Source organism: Chroicocephalus ridibundus, chromosome 3 (genome assembly GCF_963924245.1).
Source record: "Chroicocephalus ridibundus chromosome 3, bChrRid1.1, whole genome shotgun sequence".
Classification (NCBI taxonomy): Eukaryota; Metazoa; Chordata; class Aves; order Charadriiformes; family Laridae; genus Chroicocephalus; species Chroicocephalus ridibundus.
In genome coordinates, this window is record NC_086286.1 from 14,390,984 (window position 1) to 14,411,476 (window position 20,493).

Genomic DNA, 20,493 nt, shown 5'->3' on the forward strand with positions numbered 1-20,493 from the left:
TTTAGTCTTGCAAATCATAATCAAAGGTTATGCTAGCAAAATAGCAATCTGAAAATAATCATGATAGTGAGTTTTTGATACTAGTATGTAACACAAGAGATACGTGTAGGTTTTATTTTGAGTTTTGGCTTGTGCTAGCTATATGAGGAAAATAGCAAGACCACACCATATGCCCAATAAAAGCTTCATTAGAAAGGTATTAGCAGATTAATCCAACTTACTCTGTGGTTTATTTTATTTAGAATGTAATAAGGTAAGTTCATTAGTTTGCAGACTTAATGTTTTCTACTGTACCTCAAAGCAACCAGTAACAATTCCACTGAGATTCTGCAGATCTCACTAACACCTGTCAAGATAAACACATGGCTCTCTAGGGGAATCATCTTGGCAACGTAACTGAGGAAATCTGGAAAAAAAACCTAAGTCTTTCACACACAAAAGAGTGTTACACAGTATAAACTTGATTAATGATTTTTCACATGCCTCTGAGGTCATATATCTCTTTAAAGTGGAAAAAAAAGTCAAATCAATCTCTGAAGAACCAATATTTTGGAATGTACAATACTGCAATTGAAATATATTTTAAAGAACTTGAAGAATAATTACGCAATTTGAATTGAGCCTCAGAAAGGCTGTCTGAGACCAGCAATTGAGTCTCCATCCCCCTAGGGCCAATATATTAGATTACAAGGATTATTGTAGTGGCAGTATTTGTGCCACTACATTTAAGATTATGTCAGCATTTCCATTTTAAACCTGTATGTTCAGAGGTTCATAACTCAGCTATAGAACATTTGCTTGGCACTACAAACAAATACGGTTTCTGCACAATCGTGACACTTCTTTTTGGGGGGGGGGGGGAGGAAAGAAAGAAGCAGCTTAAAGCTAGATAAGCATTTGGATGTTCTAAAGTTATGAACGCCGAAAGTTCATGCTGTCATTTTACAACTCTGCTCTTAAAATTCAGTTACTTCTGCAGATGATTTGTAACACTGCTGCTGTGTGGAGTCTAACGCAATGTATAGACCTAGAAGAGTGGACGGAATGGTAGCAGGGTGCACCTTCCCCCTTCCTTTGCCAATAGTGTTACAGGACTAATGCGTTCAGAGAAGGCCGGAGGTGGAACTCCACTGTACATCCTCTTCTCCACCAAGGCCAGGAAGGAGGAGGCGGGCTGACGATCGTGAATCGTGATGGGTGATATCTTAGAAATCCTGTCAGGAAAACCCGCTTAAAAATGCACTCCCGACTATTGCTAACTCTAGGCACACCACAAACATCATTCAGGGCTCTCCCGTTTACCGTGGGCTTCCCACCAAAAAAAAGAAGATGATCAACTTTGCCTTGCAATGTCTTTAACCTTAATTTCCCCATTTTAGGGCCGTTGCACTTGGAGTTTAGTGTGACCTTGGCCTCGACATGGCATCTGATATCTCAGGTATTATGTGTGGTAAATAACAAGAGCTGCAAACAATCCAATACACACACTTTTCCTATTTCTGGAGGCCTTTTATAAACAAATAGGCTTTGCATATACTTTGTATGCTTGTACTGGATACAAAAGAGCGCAACGCTAGGTTCTCTTATTGGCATCTGTCACTGATCTCATCAAACTTCTTGATGACTAATTTGCAACCTATTTTTGTGGTTCTCTCTTTTTTTTTTTTTTTTTTTTTTTTTTGTCCGTAGCTGGAGCATTTGCTGAGGAGTTCAAATTAGTAGCATTTAAGCTGTAGTCAGGGATCTCTCTTTTCTGCAGCAATGCAGTGCCAGTTCCTGCGGCAGCTCTGGTAGAAATCAGAGAGACTTTTGCAGGTTCTGCAGCAGTCTAATTGCCCATAGAATTAACTGCTCATGCAGTAGTCCAGAGAGAACACGAGTACAGCCTGCCCTGCTTGATACGGGACTACAAATCTCTTAAATACCTCCATGTATATATATGTGGATTTGGCCTTAATTCTGTGGCTTTATATTGGAATGAAAAGGGGAACCTAGCCAAACTGTAAGCACCCTTTGTGCAAAGTTAGACAAAAAAAAAAAGAAAATATGAAATTAAATGGCATTGCAGCACTGGCAGCCAGCAAAAGACAACCCCCAGTGGAGTATGAGCCATCCTCCTCAAGGCAGGTCAAACCAGGGCTAACGCGAGTAATGGTAGATGGACTTGGCAAAGTGCCCTGAGAACTGATGGACCAACCAGGGCTATTTGAGACCAAGAGGGAGCTTCCTTTCAGAGTCAAAATTCCCCATTGGAAAATGTTCTCCTACGAGCCCCTTCTATTCTACCAGCACATAAGGGACCTGGCTTATGTGCATGGTTTCAATAAAATAAAACAAAATAAAAATCAGCTTCCTTTTGACAGCAAGGAATACAGAGAAAGAGATTCTTTCTGTCTTTATATACACAGAGTCAAGAAATTCATTATGAAGATTTAAGCCTATTTGGATGGACAGGTTTATGGACAGAAAGACTTATTAACTGTACTGGGATTTATTTTGAACTATACATATAGAGAGAATAGCTGCACTACAGAGAACGCAGCCTAAGTATTTCCATTGTAAACTCCCTTCTTTTTACATGATCACCAAAAAATTTACTTTCTCTGTATTTTGTGACTGCACAAATACTCCATCCAGCTCTCCTAGAATTATATTTTTTAGCTTTCAACTCTCCGAGTAGTTCACATGATAAAGTTTTTTGGCTTCCTTTCTAAAGTAAAGGGTTTCTGCCCTAAGTTACGGAGGGTTAGGACATATACGTGGATGACAGCCCTTGGTTCAGTATCTTGCAGCTCACTGGCTTTTGAAAGAAACATTCGCTGCTGCTTAAAGGAGGGAAATGAACACCTCCAATGACATCAGACACTGAAATGTCTGAAAATCAGACATTTTTAGTATTGGGAGATCCTGTGTATAGGTCCTTAAATTCATCAGAGTTTATACTGGTAAGTGGAAATGTTAGCTGCAATGTTTTCTTCTCTAAGCTGTTGTCTGTAGGACAGATAACCATAAATTCTGTCCTGCTTAATTGTAATCACAAAACGTTCGCCTATTTTCAAATGAAGTGATATTCCATTTTCTCCACTAGAACAGCTGTAATAGAAAAACATAGGAAGTGTGTTAAAGTGTTGCTTGAACAGTATTCCCAGTAATACAGGTACACATTTGTGGAGGTTTTTTTTTCTACCTGAGCTTTCTGAACAGCACTTGAGCTTCAGGAGTTTAAGAGTGAATGTTGCAACATGAAGTGCAGGATTTAACCTCAGGAGAAAAGAGGTGGCCAGAGAAGTCTGGTGGCGTAAAGGCAGCACTTAACCTAAAGGGGCCCTGAATTTAACCGACGACTTCTGCTAGCCTAAGGCATGGTCTGCACTTAAGTTTTGCTGGTGTCGACAAAGTTGTTCGTTTTAACTGATATAGCTGTATTGACAGGAACAAAGGTGTAGACAGATATGGTTGGACCAGCAAGAAGTATCTGATTTTATCTAAGAACGTAATGTAACTTATACTTGTGGAAGTGCTTTTTTTTTGTTTGTATAAATCTCCTTTCGGATCATTTGGTGTTCATAGGATAATGGCATTAGAATAAGCCAGGAAAACGTGTGTTTTTACAATTATAAGGATATTCTTGCTCACAAACTTAGGAACCTACTGGTATTAACAGAGTCCACTTGGTGGAAATAACTTGATTAAAAGTCACATTTCCTACCAATGTGACCTGCGCAGGGTAAGTGTTAAATGGTGTTAAAAACCCTATTAAATTATCTTCACTGAGCTAAGTTTCCAAAATACTGAAAACTACCTTGTGAACGCTGTAGTTTATTTTCACACTTTGCTATGCCTGCAATAAGGCATTTACTTGCTGGCACAAACTTGTTTATTGCCTTCTTTTGTACCACTTCTTCCTTCTTTGAGTGAACCTTCACAGACTGATACCACAACGTTGAGTGTGTTGGGAGTAGCTGATTCTGTGCCCTTGGGGATTAAACCCAGATTATTTCAACTTCAGCTAGTCCTCAACTAACAAAGATTCATACTCACTCTTATGTCTGCAGGGGGTATAAAAGAAAGTATTTTAAATAAGAAATGCTGCTTACCATTGGTTTTCATAATGTTTACTTGCAGATGCTTTTAACTTTTACTTTTCATTAAAAAGCCTAACTCTGAGTGCTAAGACACCCAATTAAGCTTTTTAAATAAAACATGAAAAGACTAGAAGTATCTGACTACCAAGATTTGCTTCAAATTGGAAAGAAGTGCTTGCTGTTACCACAAAAAACTGAGCAAGAGAGGATTTTACTTCCTGGAATTTCCTTCTTTTGCCTTCCTGTCCCCATCTGCCTTTTATTTGCTTTCATACACACTTCTTTCTTCGACTTCTTTTTTTCCCATCCTGTCATCCTTTCAATGTTCAATCTTTTTAGGATATTTTCCACAAATTGCTTCTCCCCATTTCTCTCCAGTGCACCGCATTAGATCACCTTTCTCCTCCCTGAAACTTGGATAGTCCCTTTCTTGTTTCTCTCTGTGGTTCAGAGTGCAGAGCCAGGAAAACGTCAAATGTTATTAAAATTAGAGCTAGTACATACAAGGTGCTGAGCACATTGCCAGAACCAGAAAGGGATGCCTGCTTAGGCGTCTGTCTCCCCATTCACATTTTATTCGGCTACTTAAATAAGCGTTAGACACCTAAATAGCTTTGTGGAGATTGGCCTTTGTGTCCTTAGCTCTTGGTTTGGGTATGCAGCAGCAAAATATTCCGTCAATTTAACAGTCCCTAAGTAGTGTTTAACATCACAATGTAACACCTAAAAATGACCCATTATAATTTATCTGATGAAAAAACTTCTCTAAGTAGTCTCCAAACACAGATTTAAACTAGAAATTTTAGTGGCACTTATATGTGTGCACTGCATAAATAGTACACATTTAATAATGCCAAGCACTTAAACACCCTTTTTATCTTCAGTAAAATATTAAATGAAGTACCTTTGAAGTACCTAAACATTTTATTCATTTGTCCTTGGTATTTAAGCACTTTAGGCCTCCTTGACACAGTAGATGGCAGATAGAGTAAGAACTTAAGTGCTCAAACTACAAACACATCCAACAAGACACAAAAGATCGCTTACACAAAGTCTTACTGTATCCACACCAAAGCGTATCTTCAAACAGAGTTGAATAAACTATGCTCAAGCTGGACGGGATCTGCAGAAAGCCCCTCCTGCAAGGTTACACCTAATGGGAACCCTACAAGGGGAGCCAGCCACGCTTTCCTGGATGCCAACAGGGAAACTCCCACTAAAAGGTGGGAGAATACAGCTCTTGATGGAGGCCTTTAAAACAGACGAGCAGAAGTTAGTCTAGACAGGACTTGCCAACTGAAATTGTATCTGAACAACTGCGTTGCCAACTGTATCGTTACACGGTTGGCAATACCGGCTTCCTATTTCAGAGAAGTGATAACAATTTTAAGTTACTCGTCTGTAGGATGTCTAGAATCATTAAGAACAGACAGTTAACTGCTGCATGTTTCTAAAACGGCAGCAACATGTGAACAGTTTACTGAAAAACTGGTTCCAGTGACTGACTGAAATGTTTTGTTTCCTGAGTCAGATTGATAGAAAACCTAGTGGTATTTCTGGATAAAATTTCTAAGACATATTACTTGCAGGAACAAGAAATATACATCAAGGGCTGAATTCTAGGAAAGTTGGTGAATCCAGGCTGACGGTTTTTTTAAGATTTCTTTCATTCTTCCTTCTTCCCTTAACTCTGAAACTTAGATAATTTATTGTATTTTCTTTTTTAAGAGGCGACAGTGCATGGCAGTTGCAAGCCGATAGTTTGGAAAATTGGGGTTTCTTCTTTTACGCTAAGGCTTCTTCAGACAGGTTGGAAAAGTCACTAACTTCCTTATAAAGCTGCCTTTCCCTGTGGGAAGCCGGGGGTGGTAGAGGACAACCCCTGCCCCGGAGGACCGCGGCACTGGGCTGGCGGGGACCCGCCGGGGAAGCCCCCTCGCGGGGCTTCCTCCAGTGCGCTTTCCCGGAGAGCAGAAAGGGCTTGGGCGCTAAGCCTGGAGGTTGTTGTGTTTGTGGGTTTTTTTTGTTTGTTTTCCCTTGAGTGTTTTCATCCCTGCGGTAAAGGGTCTTTTTCCAGTTTACCTCGGCCTCTTTGCAAAACTTGGGGTGCGCGGCGGGACTGCGTTGCGGTGCAGCCGGGCGGGCAGGGCTGTGAAACGCACCGCCCCCGGGGCAGGGCAGGGGGTGCCGCTTCCTCGCCCCTCCTCTGGCGGGTTTCGGGGTCTTATCGCCGCCGTGTGCGGTCCCCGGCACAACCCCGCGACGAAGGGCTTTTCTCCTCGCCGGGGGGGAGCAATCCGCCCTGGGCTGAGCAGAGCCGGGGCCAGACGCCCTTTCTCTTTCCTAAACCTACGCGGATGAGTAAGGGCTGTGACTTCCCTTCGCGCCCGTGTGAATTAAGGAGCGCCTCAGCAAATTGCAGCGGTTTGCGTTTAAATGAAGGCGAAACGGATAAAAAAGCATTCTCACGCCCACTTGCTCGCCCTCTCCCTTTTCACGCATCCGCACCCCGCACCCATGATCTCATGCTGCTGAAGGCATGGCACAAGATCCACACGGCAGGCTGGAAACGGGGGAGGGAGCGAGGGAGGGAGGGAGGAAGGGAGCGGGCGGCTCACACACCCTGCTGTGCCCAGGTGCGGTACTGCAGGGGCCGCGCCTCCCGCCGACGGCTCCCAGGGAGGGGGGGCTGAGGACCCGCCGAGCGGGGAAGTGTTTCCCCTTTGAATGCAGACCTTCGCTTTTAAACGTGACATCTCCCACCCTCGGCTGCCCGGGGTGGAGGGGCGGGGGTGCGCATAGAGCATCCCTTCCCGCTGTTTTCGGGGCAGGCGAGGGGCGAGCGCCGCGGCGGGGCTCCGCACCCGGGCGGCGATGCGGGCGCTGCCGGCGCCGCCCTGCAGCTGGGCTTGAGGGGGGGGGCTCAGCCCTGAAATGGGTTTTTTTCAGCCCAGAAACGGCTTTTTTTTTCAGCCCAGTTTGCAGCCGTGTCTGCGGTGGGCAGCAGAGGTGCGGTAGTTGAGTAGTGCCGGGAAAAAAGAAAACACCCGGTAACTCTTTGTTTGGCGCCGTGAGTGTAATTACCGGATAATCGAAGCAGATGCTCGAATAGACAGAGGGAAACATCTGATGGGCGAAGTTTAGGCCAATTAAAAGACCCGAAATCGTTCTTTTTTAAGCTGGAAAGTGGGTTTTCAAGACACTGCCACATCTGAACTGTGAGAGGAGGGGGAACGCTCCCGCCGCGCTGCTGACTCCGCGGCGCGGATGGGTGGCGGGTGGGGAAGAGCGGCGTGTGTGTGTGTGTGTGTGTGTGTGTCCTCCGCACCGCCCGAGCCATGTTCTGGCAGTGCGCGGCTCCCGAAAGGCAGAGGAGAGGCAGCGCGACTGTGTGGGAGCTGAACTCAGCCTCCCTCTTTAACATAGGCTCGTCCTCTGCATTGCATCCAAGCTTCAGCGATTTGCTGTTTGGAGACTGCAGATTTGCATAGCCCTGCTCTTCGCAAGCATGGTTATTTTTTTCTCTTTTTTTTCTTTTTTTTTTTTCTTCTTCCCAGCTTCTTTCATAAGGGTGCACTATTCTCCCTGAAACCATCCTCGGGTATTACTGTCAATAGTCAGACCATTGAGATCGCCGGAGCAGCCTGATTATTGTCTGGCGGCGTGTGTGTGTGAGTGTGTGTGTGAGTGTGTGTGTGTGTGTGCGCCGGGAGAGAGATCGCTCGGTGAGGGCTCACCAGTTTGAAGATGAATGGAGGGAAGAGCAGCAGTTTGATTTTTCTCTGCTTTCCCAGCGCTGGCTGATGGAGTGGCATCCCCTTTTTTCTTTCTTAGCAGAAATGTGGCATGATTGGCTGCACTGTGGATTACTGAGGATGGGGGAATGCTTGGCACTCTCGTAGCCCTTGCAACTGTGGAGTATTGTTAATGAGCACCAGCCCCGGGAAAGCTGAAACTAGCGATTGTTTGAGCGCGGGGCTTTTCCCCTCTTCCACCTCTTTGCGAAGGCTCTGAACTGCCTGGATTCTCCGCCTCTGACTATGTCTCGGATTGTTTTGGGTAGAAGAAGACCTGGAGAAAAGGATGCTGATAAGCTTTCCCAAAGGGAAGAGATGGCTCGCCTGGTGCGGTGAGCTGCAGCCAGCGCCGTGTGCGTGTGTGCGAGCGCTCCTCTCCCCAAACTTTGCCTCCTTTGCTGTGGCCGCTGCTCCTCCCGAGGACGCCGCGGGCCGGCTCGCCGTGCACCGGAGGATGGGGGGGTTCCTGAGGGGCAGCCCGGAGCCGGGACCCGCCGGCAGCGGCAGCAGCAGCAGCGCCGGGGGCCGCTTGGCCCTGCTCTGGATAGTCCCGCTCACTCTCAGCGGCCTCCTTGGGGTGGCGTGGGGCGCCTCCAGTTTGGGCGCTCACCACATTCACCATTTCCATGGCAGCAGCAAACATCATTCAGTGCCTATCGCGATCTACAGGTCACCGGCTTCCTTGCGAGGCGGACACGGTGGGTTTGGACGCCGCTCGGTACCCTGCATGGTGGGCTTTGCGCCGCGCCGCGCCGCCCCGCAGAGGTCAGGCGCGGGCCGCCGGGACCCCGCGGTCGGTGGGAGGAAGAGGAACGCGGAGGGGAGGCGGCAGAAGGGCTGCGGGGCCGGTCCCGCCGGCAGCCTCCTCGGGCGGGGTGCGGGCCCGTCCCGCCGCTCCCGGGACAGCCCCCCCAACCCGCCCCTCCAGCCGGGCGGGGGCGGGCGGAGGACGCTGCCGGAGCCGTCGGGCATCCCCCGGGGGCGGCGGGGTCGGTGGGAGGCGGAGGGGAAGCTCTCCCGCACCCCTCCGGGATGCCCGGTCGGCACACGGAGACGGCTGGAAAACCCAGCCCGGAGGCGCCTCCGGAGCCGTGGCCCCCAGGGTGGGAGCGCCCCGGCAGCGGTGGCCCTCGCCCCCTCCCGCATTGCCCCCAGCGCGGGGACACACACACAGCGGAGCAAAGCCGTCCCCGCGGCGGGTGTCGGTGGTCCCGGGGCGCGGCGAGAGGCAGGGCAAGGCGCCGAGGGAGCCCGGCGAGGGGCGGGGAGGGAGCCTGGGTGTTGCTTGAATTGCCGGTGAGGATCACGCTCCTTCCGATTCATTACCTTGGGCGCAAGTCGATGAACTAAAGCAAAGGTCAGCTAATTATACAGGGGACCGGGGAAGAAGTAAGCGGTTAGGCAGCGAGAAGGGGAAATAGTGCCCGCCGTAGCGGTCAGGAAAGGGACGGAGATAAAATTCTCTTCAGGTGCAAATACATTTTGCTTAAGAATTACGGTGCTCCGGTACTTAGTTTCTGAAGTGACAGGCAGGTGCTTCAGTGCCCTTTAAACAGCCCTGTTACAGTTTTTCCTCTTTCTTTTTGCATGCATACTTAACGTGAACCTGTACATAAATACATGCAAAATAGATGTGCATATGTTCAGCCCTACCAAAAGCTGTAAAAGAAAGCGAAACACCAGACTGCGTTTTAAGGATTTAAAGCCTCCCTTTGTCTCCGGGGGAGGAAAAAAAGATAAAGAAAAACCCTTGTTGGCTTCTGATTAGATTATACAGCTTCATTCTTCTTCATTTTCTCATCTTGCCTTGCTTCATTTGCACGATCATGCGATGTCATTTACAAGCTTTGCAAAGTGAAAAACAGATCTTGTACTTAACCTTAGCATCTCTGCTCAAGATGACCTAGTTGCAGGCACGGGGTAGTTAGGATTTATTGGATTTTTCTTCAGGGATTGCCAATGCTAGCGTTAGTGGATACAATAGTATTGTTTACCTGAAAATTCCCACTGTGTGACAAGTACCTTTTAATACTCAACTGCTAGAAAAGGCAAAGTGCACAAGTGCACAGAAGTGGCTTTTCTTAAGCATTTTATTAATTAAAAAAAGAGAGAAAAGTTAGATGTCTGGTCTAATTCCAAAAAAAAAAAAAAGAAGAGATTGAGTAATTCAGGCCACCACTCTCCTCCGTAGTGCACTGAGGCAGTGCAAGGTTGAGAATGCTGCATGTTCTGTACTGTATGTGCTTAAAGGGGAAAATCAGAGATGTATGTATGTGCGCATATATGTATATGCTTATTATTCCTTCAGTTTCTGTCCATACGGGAATATCATTTAGGGGTTTGCTATTAATTTGAGGGAAGGTTAAAAGAATGAGGGGGAAAGAAATGTGGTTGCAGACGTACCAGCTACAATTCTTTAGAATGCATTTTAAAATCACACACCTTTTGCCAATTTTAAAAAACGTTACCTTGGACCCAATCAAAGTGTGATGGTGTAAAAAGGCAGCTTTCTCAGGAGAAATGAGTCTTCTTAAAGAAAATGAAAGATGAAGTGGTGGAGCTGCCACTTAAGGACTTCATGGGGAAGCCCAGGAGCCTCTCCAGAAGTTAAGTAGCTGATTTTACAAAATGAAGGATGTTACAGGTCGTAAGAAGGCATTTCAGAGTGTTTACTTCATAACTCTAAACATCTTTGCTTTTCTGCATTTATCAGAAATTCCACTATCTGACAGTGTTTTGAAGCATCTAGTTCCTTTCATTATTAATTCTTCAGAGAGGTGTTCCCATTTGCTTCCGTAAGCCTGACAGAAGCATTTCTCTTTCTGGCTGAGCAGGGTTGGACACAGCTCCTGTGGAGCCCCTCGCTGCATTCCTAAGCATCAGTCAGAGGGATGGGGTGAGGGGTGGGGGCTGTCAGAGCACCCTTCTGCAGTGTCCCAGCCCCTGCAGGCTTAGCCAGGTGAGAGCGAGAACTGGATTCTCAGGCTTGTATCTGTCAACATTAGCTCCATTCAGTTTTGCAGTTACTCTGTTCTAGTCTAATAGGGTTGTACGTAACCGTTGCAGTCTTTATGGTGACATCTTATCTGCTTTTTTGTTACTTTGTCAGCTTTTCATAGCATCATACCTGTTAAAAGTCGAAAAGAGCTTTTAGGGTAGGTCAATTAGTCGATCCCCGATGAAAGCGTTGCTCTCTAATATGGTGAATCAGAAGTGTCAAAGGAAGGAGAAACGATTACTTTGCCCAGGCACTCAATAAATGTCACCACAGTTCTCAGACATCCACACCCTCCTCCTCTGCCCCTGGCACTGGCTAGCTCTGCCACCCCCATCCTCCCAGCAAATGCTTTGATTTTTTTTATTCTATCAGTTTTCCTTGAGCCAACCCAATTCCGGCTAATAGTAGAAGCAAAGCCAAAAGCCCAGCATGGTTGGATGTTTTCCACTTCTTTTGAAAAATCAAACCACAATCTTGCGGCGAACACTCTCGTCAGGAAATTTTGCTGGGATTTTGCTTAGTAGTATGATCTCATGTGGTTTTAGTGGACAGTGTTGTGCCTCTCAGAGACACAAACAGAATTCCAACCAAGCAATGTTGTCCACCCTATTAAACAAAAAGTAGTTCAGCGCATAGTTTTTTTTAATATACTAAAAGTTAAAATTAAACATCTTTCAAGCTTGACCAAATGATCTTTTGACTATGCTTTTTGACTCTCATTGAACTTCGGGAGGTGAAAGATGGCTGAAAGAATTGAAAGTTTAACCACAGGAAGGAATAAGAAAATAATTCTCTGGATCATGACATCAGCAAGGTAAAGGGAAGTACAGAGAATGTTCAGAGAAGCACATCTAATGTTCACAAATGCAAGTCCTAGGCTGCTCAGCGCCGGCCAGTGGTCTCTGCAGCATGTGGGTTATTTGATGATTTGTGTTCATATCTCCTTGCTCCGTTTAAGAAGGCGGCTGTTGCTTTTGTTATAGCAGTATCTCCCATGCAGTCTTTTTTTTGGAGTAGATAGAGTAGCTCATACTGCAGTGCCTCCAGATTACAAAAACATGGTCTGCCCATGGCAAAGCCCACATAAAAGGAAAGCAATTGCAACTTTCTCAGTAACTTTAAATGAAGACAGTTTCTTTAAGAATAGGGGAACACGATGGATCATGTCTGAAGTGAAAATTGCACATTGAGTAAGTGAAAAGTTAAAAGTGTAGCCATATTGATGGCTGTCACCATCCTCATTCACCCCTTCCTTCCTGCATACACCTCTTCGGTGCCTACTGGGGGCACTTTTATTGCCCCCCCCCCAAATTTCTCGTTCAGTTACCAAATTACATGTACAGTATGACTGTTTCTTCTAGCTATTTCTTTTTTCTGTGCTCTCAGGATCTTGTTCAGGGTGTTTACTGATAAATATAAGTTGATTCTGGGTTTTTTACGTCTACCGGAGTAGGAGCCAGGGAGTGACTAATGAAATCTGAATGTTGGTATGTGCATGTGCTCGGAAAGAAAAGGTAAAAACGGGGCTGGAATGGGATCGACGTGCTCACAGGCGGAACAGAAGGAGCTGAGCAGTATGTGTAGGGGTTGTGCATTTAAGGACGCGGGTTAGCGTGGTGCCAGAAGGGGATTTGTCTTGATGAGACTTATGACCAAGATATGGGCTAATGGTTTAGGAGGAGCAGAGGCAGTGTGAAGTAGAGGGAATAGGGTACTGGGGGTAGTTATTAAGAAAGTGGTAGTTTGGGGTGGGGAAGTGCTAGGGACCTTTGTGATGGAACAGTAGAGGGATTTAAGAGTTTGAGCAGAGGGAGTGAAAAAGTGCTTCAACAGCAAAGCTCCTGAGCATGAAGAAGAGTTTGTGGAAAATGAGGGCTTGGAGGAAGAAAAGTTGACATATTTTGGAGGCAAGAGCTGAGATTGAGCACTGGGATAGTGTGTTACCACAGCACCTTCCCTCCGCCAGTCTTTTCTATCCAGAACATGACGTGGCAGCAGGGACATGCATGCTGATCTCCCACTTCTAAGCTAGGCCAGCTTCTTCCAGTCTCTGTTTCGCCATTGTTGCTGAAGTTCATGTGCGCTGGACTCATCCACGTTATGTCCATTTAGAGAGACTTCTGTCCATTTAGAGAGTTAGAGAGACTTCTGTAGCAGAATCACCAGCTCGCCGTTGCTGGAGAACCAGACTGAGGGCTGGACCAGGCAGCCCTTGTTCGGTGAAGATGCCTGTGGAACTCCACGGGAGCTTTCACTAAGTCAGAATAGCACGGCCAGAATTAGCAACGCTGCAGTGAAATCATTTATTCCACCAGTGTGAAAAATGTGACCAAAACAGCTTTGAAAGATGTGCTTATGATGTATCGATAGCAATTTAACTTTGTAAGAAATCTGCAAGGAAAGACTTATTAGTGTAGGTAAAAATAATTCTATGGCCTTTTACTTTTTTCCCCCCTCCATACACTGGAATTGCTATTTCTGCATATAACAGTAATAAACATTTCTAGGGGTTAGGGTAAATTAAATGGCATTTTTTTTTTGTTAGAATGTGCTTATTATGTTGCAGAAAAGGGTTATATTTTGATTAAAACTCAAATGTAAATGTTTCCAGATGTTCAAGCATTGTTACTCAATATGATATTAGAGGTAGAAGTGAAAAAGTCTCATCTTCATGTTACAATTGCCTTTATTTAGAGAGAGATCTTTTTTATTTTTTTTAAAAAACGTGTTTGTATATCACAATCTTCTTTTTTTTATATCTCCTTTTCATTCACGGATTTTCAAATACTTACTAGTTCTCCTGCTCTGAGCACTTCTTACACATAACAGACATTTTCATGTTTGAAGACTGTAAAGCATAGCAGCTTTCTCCACGTCTTTAAATTATATAAATTTTATATCCCCTTTCAAAATTTCCAATATGCTCCATCAGTTATTATCCCCATCAGCTGCCAAAGTATTAACATCAGTTGGAATAAAATGAATAACAAAGCAATTTCAGTCAGCATAGTGGTTAATTGGCTGTGCAGTTAGATATGCATATTAGGAAGTGTGGTTTCTATATTATTATTTCTGTCAATATGGCTTGTCAAAGAGGCATACAGTCTTCAGCAGTATTGCGGACAGTCTGGAGCACTGTAATCAAAAGTGGAATGTTGCTCATGGATTTCTGATAAGCATCTTCATACAAGCCCCGCTGCCTTAGTACACGCACAGCTATTGATTGACTGGGGTGCCTTTACACGAGCTAAATAAATAACAACACTCTGTTGTCACTTATCAGCAATACTGCCTTTGCCTCAGCCTGCGGTAACCATGTTTTTCTAGATTTAAAGCATGTTTTATTGTCTTTTAATCAAATGCTGTTTGAAATAAGTTATCAGAAGAAATTAATTTAGCATTCAATACAGTTGTACTTCCTGCTGTTTCTAATTTTCAAAGATGGCTTTTTTCTGATAGCAAGAAGTTGACTTGGCTTTAAGGGAAATTTCTTTCCGTCTCTTCGTTTTAGTCCAGGGGAGAACTGTGTAGACAAACCTCTGATGTACAGCTGCTCTGCCCAGTGTGAGTAAACACAACCAGTTCTACAGTCCGAATATTTTCTCAGCTTTCTCACGCAGATGGCCATTACCATGGTTAACCATAGGATGATGTGCTTGATTTTTACGTTTTCCATGGATCACGTAGTGTAGTTCAGTGAAGTTCATCTTTTGTCTTCTCCTTGGTCAAAGCTTGCAATAGTTCTTAACCTTTCTGAGTAATCAAGATGACATTACTGACCTCTTCCTTGTCTTTCCCCAGTATCAGTTAATTTATCTTTTTCTTATGAAGTTTGATGTCCTCAGATTTGCCACAATATCTGCAGCAATTTTTTCTAAGCTAACAACTTCCTTTCTAGTTTGTAAATACAGTGTAGGCAGAACTGATAGATCTTGCTGCGATAATAAGTTGTCTTGTGAATGTAGCTGTGATTATAAGTAGAATGGAACAGTCTGATTTGATGGGAGTAAGTGTATTATAAATAACAATGCTGTTCTGTAAAGTTAAAAGTAACAAACATATAGAAGAGAAGCCATGAACTTACCATCATTTAGACAGTTTTTCTTTTCTGAATAGCAGGACTGATGCCTGGATGTAGTTTTCCCCCCTCTTTTTCATAACTTCATATACATTTGTGCGCAAGCATGTGCATGCACACACATACGCGTCACAGATGTTTCCTCATAATGGGAAAATGGTCCATAGTGTTAAGTTGACAAAGAGAGCTTTTCTCTAAGAGTTGAAAATGTTAAGAAACATTCAGTGACAATATTCATTAACTACAGATGTAATCAGTCAGAACAATATAATTAATTATTCCCTTCCCCCCTAGTTGATAGCAAAAATGAGCCAGTGAAATAACGTGGGAAAGAAGTAGCGCTGCTGGATGTCACTCCATCAAGCTGGGGTAAGGTGGTGGGGAGGATTCCATGCTTAGACGCAGTGACCATCTCTGGCTCATGATTAGTGAATCACCATAGAGAGCTGTAGCAGTTGGTTGTGAATTTCTGTAAACGCTAAACTGGCCAAATTCATTGAAATAGCCCAGGTTAAAAGTGTGACTGTCTCACGCGCTGTACATAGGGTAAGACTCAGAAAGCTTTACCACTTCTGGGGCTTGCTTGATAAGAAAAATGTACGCATAAAATAGATACGTGGTATCCATGATCCCCAATCTCAAAAGGCAGGAAATAGTTGAAGCTGAGGCAGGGTTTACCTGAAGGGTTGAGGAGTGTGTATAGTCTGCATATTCGAACTGTAAACAGCACAATGACGAGTCTTCCTTTTAAATACATAGATAGGTGTTTCCTGAAGAGCTTGCTGCTCAAGCGTGGAGTGACAGAGGGCTCAGCAAGAAAAGATTTGCTCAGATCATTCCGCTGTTCTGGGCCCTTAGCGGGGGATGCGCTCAGACACCTACTCAGAAATGACAGAAGTGTTAACTCTTTCTTTAGTTCTCTTTTACTGCAGCTGTATCTGCAAAGAAACGCCAACATGCTTCTAAAGCAAGTTGACTGCTTTCCAAACATGTTCTTTTATCCCTGCGTATCTGTGACTGAGTTAGGGCTTCTCTAATTTACTTCATTAATTCAGCTCATCTGCAATTGTAAAATAAAGAGCAGAGAATGACTAGACTTCTTGGAGAAACTTCAAAAAACGCTGAGAAACTTTCTCTACCTCGAAGAGGAGTAGGATGCAATCTTAATTCGCATTTACATTGCTGACTTGCTGGAGTTGGTTGACTTTCTCAATGATGGCAACTCTAGAGCCCCGGGAAGTAGGTAGAACGGAGGTGGGGAAAAATCGCCATTGGCTTGGCTCCTCCATACTGACCAGTGGAGATGAGATGTGAAGGAATTAATTGAGGGCTAAAGAAGACACTGTTTCTGATCGTTGGCCTGGGCCTGATTTGCTTTTATTGAGGTCAAGCACAAAATTTGCACTGCATGACCTGATCTGTTGTGTGTCTGTCAGATCTGATGTCCCTCATGCATGTAGTGCTTCTGGTGTGGTCTCCCTCCACCAAAAACAACGCTTTTTAAGCTGTGCATGAATTATTGCAAATAATAATGGAAATATATGTATTTTTGAAATAGGTTTGATGCAGTTAGTGGATGTGTTCACTGTATTTCACATGACAAGAATTATGAGGGAGCTTTCATCAAAAATAATGAATTGCCATATTTAGGGAAAACATATGAGCATGAATTGAATCATGCTGTTATTTTGGGTTTGGATATTCAGTGCCCACAGAGAGGGGTTTAGGAGTTGTGACAAAACAACAGATGTGAGATTAGCCCCTTTGGCTGTGTCTAAATGGATGCGTCTTAAATCCTTGTGTCCCAGTTGGTCGGAACATGCTGTGGCTCCCATCCAAGCCCCATCCTTCCACCCGTGCTCTTCTCGGGCTGGTTTGTGTTTGCAGTTTGCCTTGCTGTGGGTTTTAAATCTGCCTGGGGCGTGCACCCCAACCCTGGCATTCAGAGCAGCTCTCAAATACTGCTGCTGATTCTAAAAAAGCCCAGAAATGCCGTGAATGTCCACCTTCCTAAAGAATCTGTTATATCAAGTGAAGTTAAATAAAACACTATATAGGCAAGGGAAGGTGGGGGAGAAGTTTACTACCATTATTTTATTGCTTGGAAGTTTTTCCAAGTAGTTTTTTATTGCTTGGAAGTTCTACTTAAATTGCAGGAGTATGCTCATTTTATGCCCTATCAATGAGAAGACTTTCAAGTATTGTAGTTGAGAAACACGCAACATGCTTTCGTTAGAAACTGTTGGCTAGAATGTGTTATGTATGAGAGTATGTAGGCCAAACGCTCATTTCAACCGTGCTGACTTCTAATAGAAAACCAGTCATTCACTAAGATTGAAGCCAGAACATTTTTGTGATGGTAATTTTCAACTTTTGTAGAAATCTTCTCACATTAGCTCATAAAGTTTGCTTTTCATCACTCAGCACAATTTGACAGCTTTAGCTGTTGTCTGACATGAATATAGTGAAATCCACTGTATGGCATTTAGAGGGAGAAGTTGGCGAAGAGAGAATAGTAACAACATTATTTTGCAGCAACAACAACAAATCCAAACATCTTAAAGTGCGATGTTTGACTGTCTTACTGTGCAAGACATTGCAAAACTGTAGTTAAGCACGCAGATAAGAGTTGTTGTTGGTCTGTCAAGAAGGATAGCGGCCTGCAAATAGCTGAGTAAGACACTTAAATTTCAGTTTGTAGCTGGCAGTGATTTAATGAGTTGTATGATTATTTAAACGAAAATGCAATTTGTACATAAGTGCACGGGAGCTTAGTTTCAAGGAGCCTGAGGTCAGCAAAGGTAAATAACTAAATGTGGAAAAACATGATACATCTGCTAGATATCTGTAGAGGCAGTTACTTTCGGTATGGCTGTTATTAACAGTGATGTAAATTGCAAGTGACTCGACTGAAGGCTCCTCAGATCCTATCTATTCACTGTACTTGTGGGATAACATTTGCCTGTCGGGGGGCCTGTGCCTTAGACTTTGGGAAGGTGGGTTTCAGTGCAATTTGTGTATCTCACACAGCTTTTGCCAACACTTGGACTAGGGACAAATGCCACTGTTTCAGTACAAGGTCACTGCTGGAGATGTGAGAAAGGCTCATCCTAAACTGGTCATAGCAAGTGTGGTGTGAATAAATAAATATGTCAGGATTTTGTAAATGTTTTCTGTTTGTTTCAAGTCATTTACTTGATCTCTGCTGGCTATTTGACAATCACTCTCCTCTTTTTTTTCCTTTTTCCAAATGTAATTATTTGAATTGAAAGAAAAACTAAGAAAAAAATTTGTATATAAACTGGGAGTAAATTTATATATGCATATGGTATGTGGTGGTACTTTTGTCTTCTGTAGAGTCAGTTAATTTCCAAAATGTAGTTTGGAAAAAAGGAAAATCGGGGGGAGAAAAGAAGCAGCCATTATGGCTAAATGACCCTGAGCGTAGATCAGTTTAACGTTGCTAAAAAACCCGCCGTTTCTAACTGTCATGTCGAAAAGTGGCATCCAGACATTAACCCTTGGCCTGCGTAAGTGCTGGTATCTCTGCGGCGCCACAGCCTATCTGGGCAATAGGCTCCTCTGGAACGGTTATTCCCGTTTCACGGAGAGGAGGTGAGGCATGGTAAATCAGCTTCTCGTTTGTGTTCCCTCTTGAATGATTCAAAGAAATCATGCAGTGGTCAGATGGGCCATCTGAAAATTCCCTCTGCGTCTCTTGTGCACTTGCCCGTGACATACGAGACGTATCTGGGGCACGGCCAGAGTGTGTAACACTCAGTTGTCAATTGGCATAGCTTAAAGCAGATTCCATGCTGGTTCAGCGTATGCCATGCCTCAGTCATCCCTCCATAAGCAATTCATTGGGTAGTGCTTTTCCCGCAGCTGCGTGTCCAACAAAAAACTAAGCGCAGCAGAGGTTAAGGATTATTCGGTTCAGCCTTCGCTTGTGCTTGTTAATGAAGAGACGTGTAGTTTATTTCAGGAATACACAGCTTTACCTATCTCAATGTGACAAGCATCTAGCCATACGTCACACAGCAGCCTGAAACGGGAAAAGGAATGAGACAGAGACGCGTAGAGTTTTGCTGTTTCGTTCTATTGCATTGTGCTAACACTAAGACCCAGGGCCATTAAGACAATGTACTAGTTACTGAACGAATGCCATCCTTCCTTCGGTGTGTAGGGCATACTGTGGGATTAACAGAACTGATTTGTGGGAAAAAAAAAAAGAAAAAGGGTGATGATGCAAAGAAATGGGGGAGGGGAAGAAGAAAAGGAAAATGGGTCGAGGAGGCAGAGCATACCTTTGTTTAAGAAAAAGAAAACTAGGAATATTTTCTCCCTGTGAAAATTTGTGATGTTTTGTTTTCTTTTTTTTTTAACGGAGAATATTTTCTCGGCTATTTGGATTAATTTTTATAGAGCTCTTATAATTATCTTAGATGCAGAAAAGGCATAAAATACTGACCTTTGTGTATGCCAGTACACCAAGCTTAGAGCTCTCATGTCTTCACAGATGAGACTTGCCTGTCTTTCGGTGTAAGTCAGATCTTTCCAAACTCCCTGTCAGTGCTTACATTTTTGGGGCCATATGGGGGCCAGTTCCCTTAAATATTGTTCTCTGCTTGTCTTGTGATTCCAGTTGCTCGTGGTATCTGATGTCTATTAAGTGAGAAGGGCAGTCATAATGCATTGAATCTAAATTTGAACTGGTGGCTTCACATCATGTCATTTTATTTTACAGATACTGTTTGCCATTTAAATGTTCCCTCTCCACGTAATTGCTGTGGATGTTTGAATGTTGGCATCAGCAGGCGAGTTATTTTCTCTCTGTTCCATAAGTGAATGTGAATGGGGTGAGGATTTCGTTCAGTGAAGACACATCTAGCTTTGTTTGAAAGGATTAGTTGCTTTCATATGTTACTTTAGGACTGTTAGGGTAATTAGCAGTTCATCAGAATGATTTCACAGGCCATTATTTGTGAGAATGACCGGGACAAGGCTTTCTAGTGTGCAGTGGGTCTGCGTGATTTACCACGTGTAATGGCAATAGATGTGAAGAGTCAACAGTCACAGGGGGAAGGTCAGCATTAACTTTCTGTCATAATTTCACGGATTTTTTTTTTTTTTTTGAGTAATACATCATGTCCTGTGTCTTTTATCTTGGCGGATGTTATAATTTTTAATATGATTTGTTTGTATTATGGTGGCGTCTAGAAATTGCAGTCAGAGGTTGTGAGCCCATTGTGCGAAACAGATGGATTGAATAGAAAAGACAAGAAAGCTGAGGAAATAATCACTCTCTACTGCTGACAGTACTCTCCAGGGTAGGTTTCAAAATAGCTCAAGAGCTGTGTAAAATTAATAAGCTGTTCCTCATGTACTGAAATCCTCTTTCATATTGCATTGGCATGAGAGATCTCTGTAGAGAGGAGGGGCTGCAAATAAGATTTGCCAGAGGATGGGGTTGAAGATTGTGCCTCAAAGACCAGATTTTACTTTGAGTCCAATGGATGAGTGGTCTCCAACAGT

At 43.9% G+C, this 20,493-nt stretch overlaps 1 protein-coding gene across 28 annotated transcripts in view; it reads left to right on the plus strand.

Annotated features, from left to right (window-relative positions):
• Positions 1 to 20,493, plus strand: part of NRXN1 (neurexin 1) — a 710,395-nt gene that overhangs the window by 419,063 nt on the left and 270,839 nt on the right. Inside the window, exon 1 of one of the 28 annotated variants that reach the window (XM_063328087.1) lies at positions 7,420 to 8,580. The exons of 24 other annotated variants lie outside the window; for them this stretch is intronic. In XM_063328087.1, coding sequence (XP_063184157.1) covers positions 8,169 to 8,580 — 412 coding nt within the window. In that variant the 5' untranslated portion in view covers positions 7,420 to 8,168. Of the gene's footprint in view, positions 1 to 7,419; positions 8,581 to 20,493 lie in introns of those variants that run through there. 3 more of the 28 variants (XM_063328086.1, XM_063328089.1, XM_063328088.1) reach the window with 3 other exon arrangements.